We start from the raw sequence: 10,784 nt of genomic DNA on the forward strand, positions 1-10,784 counted from the left end.
GAGATGCTATGTTTTCATTTATACTTTATCAGATAAAAAAATGTGACTGTGTATTTTTAGTATGAAGTGCATTATTTTCATTAACTTATGTTGAAGTATTTCAAAAGCATTCAGAAAATGTTGCAAGTATTCCAATTGTATTTTACTGTATTTTGTGTTCAGTAACTGTTTACACTTCAAAGTAATTCTACCCAACTTTGCATACACAAAGTAACAAAAGACAGTCTGGCACAAGGAGATGAGACAAGTGATCTTAAATACAGAAAAGGCCATTTAGGTGGGAAGGAAACAGGAATGGAAATGAAAAGAAACAATAAAACACAAAGCAGAAAACATCAACAGACTAACCATAATGCTAAACTTGATGCAAAATCATTTTCCTGAAATTTTAAAGGGTTTTCCGTCAGTTGGCATCATTTAGGTGGAAATTGGTCAAACGTACCGAGAAGTCAAAAAGAGTGAATGTAAAGTGGTGACAGGAAAAATATGATGGATGTACCCAGTTTGGCATAGCAGTGGAAACCAAAGTGACTGGTGACATTCAAACCAGCTTCCTGCTTCACCTGGAATGTGCAGGTCAGTTGGGGTTAATGTGGATTAAGGGCCACTGCCTGATGTCTGCTGAGTCCACAGCAGATATTTGCTGTTTTATCAGTTAGAATAAGTTAAACCCCCCAGAAAACAATAATGCAGCATGTGGTTCATGTCCATGAGTCTGTTAAGGTTATAACTGATTCATGCACACGACCGTGTTATCATGTAAAACACAACCCCAATTCCAATGAAGTTGGGATGTTGTGTAAAATATAAATAAAAACAGAAGACAATGATTTGCAAATCCTCTTCAACCTATATTCCACCGAGTCAGTACCAGGGAGTAGGTGGATCCTGCAAGGGCTGGAGGAGCTGTGTGGATGGGCAAGGATGAGGTTCAAGCCTGAAAAATCATGGTCACTGGTGTTGAAGAGGGGCAAAGACGTGGACAGGTTCCGCTTCAGCATTGGAGGGGCGTTAATCCCAACTGTTTCTGAGAGACCAGTGAAGAGCCTTGGCAGGGTATTTAACAGCAGCCTGAAGGATTCAGTATCGGTTCAGGAAACCTGTCAGGAGCTGGAGAGCTGGTTGAGAGCAGTGGACCGGTCTGGGCTTCCTGGTAAGTTCAAGGTTTGGATCTACCAACACCGCATCCTGCCCAGGGTACTTTGGCCTCTGCTCGTCTACGAGGTTCCCATCTCAATCGTGGAGGGCTTAGAGAGGAAAGTCAGCAGCTTCTTCAAGAGGTGGCTGGGTCTGCCTAGGAGCCTCAGCAGCATTGCTCTCTATGGACATAACACCAAGCTCCAACTGCCCCTGAGATCACTGGAAGAGGAGTTTAAGGTGACAAGGGCTGGTTAAAGTGAAAACCGGGAGGAAGTGGAGAGCCGATGAAGCTGTATCACAGGCAGAGTCTCGGATATGACACAGAGCCCTGGTTGGAACAGTGGCCCATGGTAGAGCTGGCCTGGGGACCTTTACAACATCACAGTATGAGAAGGCCAAGGGGAGGGAGAGACGCAGATTGGTGCAGGAGGAGGTGAGGGCAGAGGTGGAGGAGCGGAGGACTAGCAGAGCTGTCGGCCAGAGGCAGCAGGGTGCCTGGACAAGGTGGGAGCAGGCCATTGACCGAAAAGTCACATGGACAGAGCTGTGGCGGGCGGAGCCACAGCGCTTAAAGTTCCTTGTCCAGGCAGTATACGACATCCTGCCTAGCCCGTCAGACCTCTCCATCTGGGGTAAGACAGAGTCTCCCAAATGTCCGCAGTGCCCAGGCAGGGGCACGTTGGAGCACATCCTGAGCTGATGCCCAGTAGCTCTTGGGCAGGGGCGATACACCTGGCGCCACAACCAGGTCCTGAGACCCATTGCGGAAGCCATCAGCATGGGAATCAGCAGCAGTAGACGGTCCCGCTCCACCACCCAGACGATCGCCTTCGTGAAGGCTGGCGAGCGCCTGGGAAAAACAGCAGGAGCCAGGAACCCACCAGGACTACTGGCGACTGCGAAGGACTGGCAGCTGTCTGTCGACCTGGAGAAGCAGTTGAAGTTCCCCCAGCACATTGTCACAACCACCCTGAGGCCAGACATTCTCCTGGTCTCAGAGGAGACGAAGAACATCATCCTGATGGAGCTGACAGTGCCATGGGAGGACAGACTGGATGAGGTCCACGAGAGAAAGAGGACCAAGTACGAGGAGCTGGTCATAGACTGCCGCAAGCAGGGCTGGAAGGCGAAGTGTATGCCCATCGAGGTTGGCTGCAGAGGGTTTGTGGGCCAATCACTCTATAAAACCTTGAGTGCATTGGGCATTACCGGGATGGAGAGGAAAAGAGCCATCAAGAACATCACAGAGGAAGCGGAGAAAGCCTCCAGATGGCTCTGGATCAGGAGAGGTGATCCATGGGGAGTAGCGAATGCCACCTGAACACAAGCCTGGTCTGATCAACCATGGCTGGGTCACCTGGGTGAGGGTGTCTGATGTTGAAAGACCCGAAACACCCGAGGACCCCAGGTTACATCACTGATGATGTGTTCAGGAGCATCCTAGAGATGTATTCTACCAACCAATCAATTGAATACACCACAAAGACAAGCTATTTAATGTTCAAACTGACAAAATTTATTGTTTTTGTGCAAATATTTGCTCATTTTGAAATGGATGCCTGCAACATGTTTCAAAAAAGCTGGGACATTGGAATGTTTACCACTGTGTTACATCACCTTTCCTTCTAAGAACACTCAATAAGTGTTTAGGAACTGAGGACACTCATGAACTGAGGACACTCATGATAAAAGGAGCATCCCCAAAAGTCTCAGCCATTCACATGCAAAGATGGGGTGAGGATCACCACTTTGTGAACAACTGCATGAAAAATAGTCCAACAGTTTAAGAACAATGTTTATCAACATTCAGTTGCAAGGAATTTAGGGATTCCATCATCTACAGTCCATAATATAATCAGAAGATTCAGAGGATCTGGAGAACTTTCTACACGTAAGCAGCCAGGCCGAAAACCAGCATTGAATGCCCGTGACCTTCGATTCCTCAGGTGGCATTGCATTAAAAACCGACATCATTGTGTGAAGGATCTTACCACGTGGGCTCAGGAACAGTTCAGAAAACCATTGTCAGTTAACACAGTTTGTCGCTACATCTACAAGTGCAAGTTAAAACTCTACCATGCAAAGCGAAAGCCATACATCAACAACATCCAGAAACGCCGCCGCCTTCTCTGGGCCCGAGCTCATTTGAAATGGACAGACGCAAAGTCCATGAGTCCACATTTCATATTGTTTTTGGAAATCATGGACGTTGTGTCCTCTGGACAAAAGAGGAAAAAGACCATCCAAATTGTTACCAGCGCAAAGTTCAAAAGCCAGCATCTGTGATGGTATGGGGGTGTGGCATGGGCAACTTACACATCTGTGATGGCACCATTAATGATGAAAGGTACGAGGTCTGTCCGTAAAGTATAGGTCCTTTTTATTTTTTTCAAAAACTATATGGATTTCATTCATATGTTTTTACGTCAGACATGCTTGAACCCTTGTGCGCATGTGTGAGTTTTTCCACTCCTGTCGGTGACGTCATTCGCCTGTGAACACTCTTTGTGGGAGGAGTCGTCCCGCCCCTCGTCGGAATTCCTTTGTCTGAGAAGTTGCTGAAAGACTGGCGCTTTGTTTGATCAAAATTTTTTCTAAACCTGTGAGACACATCGAAGTGGACATGGTTCGAAAAATTAAGCTGGTCTTCAGTGAAAATTTTAACAGCTGATGAGAGATTTTGAGGTGATTCTGTCGCTTTAAGGACTTTTCACGGTGCGAGACGTCGCGCAGCGCTCTCAGGCAGCGTCATCAGCCTGTTTCAAGCTTAAAACCTCCACATTTCAGGCTCTGTTGATCCAGGACGTCGTGAGAGAACAGAGAGGTTTCAGAAGAAGTCGGTTTCAGCATTTTATCCGGATATTCCACTGTTAAAGGAGATTTTTTTAATGAAAGACGTGCGGGCGGATTGCAGCGTCGGCTCGCAGCCGCCGCGACGCTCCGCCACAGGAAAAACACCTCTGTTGGAAGCTTTGAGGACAAGTTGGAACATGTCCAGCTGATAAACAATTTCGCATATACTCACTCCACTGAAAGCCATCAAAAGCCAACTGGATTTTAACAAATGGTTATCAACACGGAGGTGTTTTTCCTGTGCCGCCGCGCCGCGTCGGCTGCGTCCCGACGCGCGGACCCGTCCGCACGTCTTTCATTAAAAAAATCTCCTTTAACAGTGGAATATCCGGATAAAATGCTGAAACCGACTTCTTCTGAAACTTCTCTGTTCTCTCACGACGTCCTGGATCAATAGAGCCTGAAATGTGGAGGTTTTAAGCTTGAAACAGGCTGATGACGCCGCCTGAGAGTGCTGAGCGACGTCTCGCACCGTGAAAAGTCCTTAAAGCGACAGAATCACCTCAAAATCTCTCATCAGCTGTTAAAATTTTCACTGAAAACCAGCTTAATTTTTCGAACCATGTCCACTTCGATGTGTCTCACAGGTTTAGAAAAAATTTTGATCAAACAAAGCGCCAGTCTCTCAGCAACTTCTCAGACAAAGGAATTCCGACGAGGGGCTGGACGACTCCTCCCACAAGGAGTGCTCACAGGCGAATGACGTCACCGACAGGCATGGAAAAACTCACGCATGCGCACGAGGGTGCAAGCATGTCTGACGTAAAAACATATGAATGAAATCCATATAGGTTTTGAAAAAAATAAAAAGGACCTATACTTTACGGACAGCCCTCGTACATCCAGGTTTTGGAGCAACACATGCTGCCATCCAAGCAACACCTTTTTCAGGGATGTCCCGGCTTATTTCAGCAAGACAATGCCAAGCCACATTCTGCACGTGTTACAACAGCGTGGCTTCATAGTAAAAGAGTGCAGGTACTAGACTGGCCGGCCTACAAAAGAAAAATCCATTATACAAAATCTGTTATATATGGTGTTTATTACATAGAAAACAATACAAATCATTGGGACTTTTTTGGACTGGTGACTGAGAATATGTACATGGGACTAAACAATAAATTTACCTCACAACACTTTGACCAAGACGTTGGCTTCATCCCACACGGCTGACTTTATTTTACCAAATTTTTCTTCTGTTTGGATCTGAAGAGAATCTGTACATCTTGAAGCTCTTGTCGTGTCTATTTGTGCATCCAAATGCGCAACAACCCGGCATTTTCAGCAAATAAATAAATAAAATAGCTGGATTTACATGCAGACAGATTAACAGCGAGTGCTATTTTAGCACCAAGATGGCACCACTAGTCATGTGACCTTTTTTTCAACTCATGTCGCTACTCTTTCAATTAAGGGACTCTAATGCACACACCCCTCACACAGACACACAATCCATGCTGACTGGGATCTCCACTTTTTACACTCATATGGGTGCAATGTTAATTTCCAATGTTTTTCGGCACTTTAACAGCCTATTGATTGTCGCCACTTGTCATGCTAGCTGACTGACAACTGGGCACACATCCCACATGCACTGTGATAAAGTACTTTATAAAGGAAAGCTGCAGAGATATATTTTGTCTGTCATTGACATATTTTGTCTGTCATCGTCACTTTCTCAAGCTTTCTTCTACTGTGACCTCTTGCAAGAAAAAATAGTGCTAATGTCATGAAAACTCTGAAAAGGGTTTTTGCAGAGCATGGAGTGCCATAGATGTTTAGTGTTACCAAGGCTCTGAGTTCAAAGGAAAAGTGGACAAACTTCTTCAACGGAGGTGCATAAACGTAATCAGAAGCAGAGCATATCACCCACAGTCAGAGGGCAAATGTGAAAGGCCACATAGAGAGGCACGTAGCAAGTTTCACTTCAAGATGAGACAACAAGGGGGCTTCAACTGGGCCCAGAATCTCTTTGTGATCCAAGAAGCTATCAACAATGTTCCCAAAGAAGTGCTTGGGAACAGGTCATCAGCTGAAGTGTATGCAGAGACAACGTCTCATTGTGTCAAGCAGTCAGAAGCATCCCAATGTTCAAGCCAGTGCACAATGAAACGGATTTCTAGAAGAATCCGAATGTCAGTCTACCGGAAAGGAGAGAAAGTGTTAATCAGATATCCCCCAAGACGTGGTAGCAGCCTAGTGCCACGGTGAAGATATACTTGCAAAGTTGTTGAGGTTTGAGAGGCCGGATGGAAAAAAAGACAGTCAGTGGATTTCAGTGTCAGACATCACCAAAGGAAAAACAAGCAGCTAAGAGAACACTAACTGATGAACTTAAAAAAGGATCTGCACAGGCAAAACTATTCTATCGCAGTGACCCACAAAGACAGAATCCAACACCTGAAGAGCATGCAGATAAAGGTGCTTCTCGACCCAAAGCAGTCAATAGGAAGTTGCCAGTTTGAATCAGTGTCACACCAGCTTTCTTTATTTGGAATACACAGGACTGTTAGGTGCTGTCTTGGTGGTTGCTCTGTCCTGCTTCCCCTCCCTTCCTGTGTTTCCCGGTGGCATGCCACACCTTACCTGTGGCTCATCATCCGACAGCTGTATATAAACCCAGGTTCTGCACTTCTGCCTTTGCCAGTAACTCACTTATCACTAACAGTATCTACATTTTTGTAGTTTTCTTGGTGCTCTGCACTGTGAATCACATGTTTCTTCTCCTCCAGTGAACCTGCTTCCATTCAGCTCCGTGGGCAGCCACCTGGCTCTGGTCTCCAACCTAAATGCCAGCTCCTTTCTCTGGCTCTAGCCTCCAACACTGTCTCCTGCTCTGGTCTCTTCTGGCTCCATATTCAGCTTGTGTAACACATTCTCCAATAAATTTTATTTTGATTTTTTCATCTCAGCTTCCTGCATTTGGGTCCTTTTTCAGTCCATTGGGTTTAACCATAACAAGGATATAAAAACTCTTCCCCAAGAAGCAGTAAAACACATTAAAGTATTCCCTGCCTTGTACAATGACTTTACTGTTGGAAATCCACCAATGTACCTGACATGACAAAAGAGAGCACATACAGTCACCAAGTAACTCTGCTGGCACTATCAAGACTGTACAATATCCAGTTCTTGATAATGTCAGCAGATGGGCCAGAGTACACTCTCCTAATCTCAGCCGATGGCAAGTACAGTGAACAAATGTTCCTGCTAACACTGGGTTACTTTCCAGAAAGCAGGGGAGAACACTATGTCATCAGTGTCATTGAAAGTCAGGCAAAAACACAATTGCTGCCTCAGGCTTGCATGGACCGCCAACAATCTCCTAGCCTTCGTCATGCTTCTCCATCAACATGCTCACCTCATACATGACATTCGTAGTGCTCTTTCTTGCCATGAAACCACATTGCTTCTGACAGATCTTAACCTGTTTTCTAAGCCTAGCTTGTACTACTCTTTCCCATAAATTCATGTTGTGGCTGATCAGCTTTATGCCTTCTATGGTATGTCATCTGGACCACCTGCCTTTCCATTCTTCATCCACTTCAAAGCTATCCTCACTTCATCCTTACTAATCCATTGCACTTTCCGATTTACTTTGTCCACAGAATCCAGCCTTCTCTCTCACTCACTCACTCACTCACTCACTCACTCACTCACTCACTCACTCACTCACTCACTCACTCACTCACTCACTCACTCACTCACTCACTCACTCACTCACTCGCACACACACGCACACACACACACACACACACACACACACACACACACACACACTCTCTTCGTTTCATTCACCAGCTCCTCAAAATATTCCCTCCACCTTCTCAACAGACTCTCCGTGCTAGTCAGCACATTACCATGTGCATCTTTTACCATCCTAACCTGCTGCACATCCTTTCCAGCTCTGTCCCATTGTCTGGCTAATTGGTAGTCCTTTTCTCCTTCCTTACTGTTCAATTTCTTCTACAGCTCTCAATATGCCTTCTCTTTAGCCTTTGCCACATCACTTTTCACCTTTTGCCTCATCTCCTTGTACTCCTGTCTACTTTCATCATCTCTCCTACTCCCCCAATTATTTTTCACTAACCTCTTTCTCCTTATGCTTTCCTGGACATCTTCATACCACCACCACATCTCTTTCCAGTGTCCAGATGTCACACCCAGTATCTTCCTAGCTGTCTCCCTCATTACATCTGCAGTACTTTTCCAGTTGTCCAAAATCACTTCACCTCCATCCAGTGCAACAGTCTTCCTTCATTTTCCACCATCTGATCCTTTGTTGAGCTCTGACTCTCGTCCTCTTGTTTACCTCTAAAGTCATCCTACAAACAGCCATCCTATTACTAGGGGAGCTACGACCACTACCTTTGCACCCCCCCCCCAGGACTAAACCAAACCAGGTTCCTTAGATGACCCCAAAACATAATCAGGATTCCAAAAATAAAAACTGGCCTCAAGCCAGTTAACCAAGATGGCGTCCAAGATGGCTGCCAAAATGGGGTTTTTCACTAAAACACCTTTTAAACAACATATAAACAACTTAAATATCACAGAGATTCAATGGGAAGACCATTGCAGGTCACAGCAAACTCATTTGTGCCTAATCTAGATTCATTCATGGGTTTAAGATTCAAAATGGCGTCCAAAATGGCCACCAATAGACCCTTATCATTAAAATGCATTGTAGGAAGTTGTTTATATGTTGTTTAAAGGTGTTTTAGTGGAAAAAAAAAAAAACTATTTTGGTGGCCATCTTGGGCGCTATCTTGGATAACTGGCTTGAGGCCAGTGTTCTTTTTTGGGAACATCCTGATTGTGTTTTGGGGTCATCTAAGGAACCTAAAAAAGTTGATTTGGTTTAGTCCTGGGGCGGGGGGGTGCAAAGGTAGTGGTCGCAGCTCCCTTAGTATATGCTGTCTAGCTACACTCTCTCCTGCCACTAACTTACAATCTCCAATTTCTTTTAGGTTGCATTTCCTACATAGAATGTAGCCCACCTCTGTGCTTTCCTCCACTCTTATAAGTGTTGTGAAAGTGTCGTGACACGGACCCACAACAGGGGGCGTTAATGAACGGACAATGGATAAGCCAAAAGTAACAATTTAATGTTGTGAATCGCACAACGACGTACAGACAATAACAATATGGTAGACTGTCAATTATACACCAGGTGACGTGTGGGCAGGCTCGACGATAGAAGACGCCTGGCGAGAGAAGAGCCAGATCCCACACAGCTTCCACCACCAACGGAGCTGAAGAACACCGGAGCCGCCAAGCCCTGCGCCCCAGGTGGCCGCTGTCTTCAGCAGTCAGACCCGGTACTGCTGGCAGAGAACAGAGACAGTCCTGATAAGTGTGAGTTCGCACACTCAGTAATCCCACAGTCTGTATACAGTTAGGAGGGAAAACCTCCACCTCCAATCACACACTCGTGCAGCTCCTGTCTAACCACTTATCTGGTTGGGGTGTGAAGTGAAGCCGTCGCTGATCACACCAAATGCCAATCCCACAGATAACGCAACACCCACAGGAAAACGGCTGCAAAGAAGTTCAGACTATTAGTCAGTGTTAAGTACAGCAGAGAATATTACCTGAACGGTAGCTGATTTCTCGGCGGGGAGGTGGAGTTGCAGTCCGGCCTTTAAGGTGGTGGTGATGATGTGGATGAGTGACAGCTGATGACGAGTAACAGCTGTCACTCCCGGTTGCTATGACGCCCTCTCGTGCTTGAAGCCCGCACTTCAAGTAGGGCGCCATCTGGTAGTGGTGGGCCAGCAGTACCTCCTCTTCAGCGGCCCACACAACAATAAGTCACCCGGTGCTCCTCCTTTTTCTTAAAATCAATATTTACTACAGGCATTTCCATCCATTTTGTAAAATCTACCACAATCTGCCTTCCACATTCCTCTCCTTGATACCAGTGGGCCCATTACTTCCTCATCGAATCTGTTTCCTTCACCAACCTGCCCTCTGAAGTCTGCTCCAGTCACCACTCTTTCATGCTTGGGTACCCCACCTCATCATCCCTTTAGTTCCAACTTCACACTCATCACCCTCTCTTAACTATCAACACAGTCTTAATATACTCTTTCTTTAGAATGACTTCAACACCTCTGGTGAAAGATGGTAACTTACACTGTACTAAACATTCATACATTCGTATCTAAGCTCTTAATATTTGGGCATACTGATACTTCTGGAAATGGACATATTTTGAGATTTGGTTATTGATATTGTGGTTTTTGTTTGTTTTTGTCTAGGTGTGCACAGCCTGCTGTGAGGGGAATATATGCAATCTGCAGCTCCCGTGGAATGAGACTGATGCTGTTTTTACCACCAGCTCACCTCATAGCAGCACAGAGGGCCTTTCACAAAGATGCACTCTGGCTTTATCTGTCATTGTTTGCTCCTTCCACATCTCCAGTGCTGTATGAAAAGGGAAGAGTTCCCCAGAAGAGCTCATGAAACCTGACACTGGGCAACGTTTTCTGGTTGGATTCCACACCAACTTGAACAGTTGCTAATTGAAACATACAGTGCATCCAGACATTACTCATAGTGCTTCACGTTTTTTTTTCCACATTTTGTTATGTTACAGTCCTATTCCAAAATTGATTAAATTAATTTTTTCCTCAAAATTCTACACACTACCCCATAATGACAATGTGAAAAAAGTTTTGTTAGATTTTTGCAAATTTATTAAAAATAAAAAACAAACAAACAAACAAAAAATCATATGTACATAAGTATTCACAGCCTTTGCCATGAAGCTCAAAATTTAGCTCAGA

The 10,784-nt window shown here is 45.2% G+C and overlaps 1 protein-coding gene across 1 annotated transcript in view; it reads left to right on the forward strand.

Moving 5' to 3' along the window:
• Positions 1-10,554, forward strand: part of LOC117525340 (ly6/PLAUR domain-containing protein 6-like) — a 34,068-nt gene extending 23,514 nt beyond the window's left edge. Inside the window, exon 4 of the mRNA XM_034187178.1 lies at positions 10,257-10,554. Within this exon, the coding sequence (XP_034043069.1) occupies positions 10,257-10,430 (174 nt within the window). The 3' untranslated portion in view covers positions 10,431-10,554. The remainder of the gene's footprint in view (positions 1-10,256) is intronic.
• Positions 10,555-10,784: the final 230 nt, after the last annotated feature.

The sequence above is a fragment of the Thalassophryne amazonica genome, chromosome 14, assembly GCF_902500255.1.
Source record: "Thalassophryne amazonica chromosome 14, fThaAma1.1, whole genome shotgun sequence".
In the NCBI taxonomy this organism is placed as follows: domain Eukaryota; kingdom Metazoa; phylum Chordata; class Actinopteri; order Batrachoidiformes; family Batrachoididae; genus Thalassophryne; species Thalassophryne amazonica.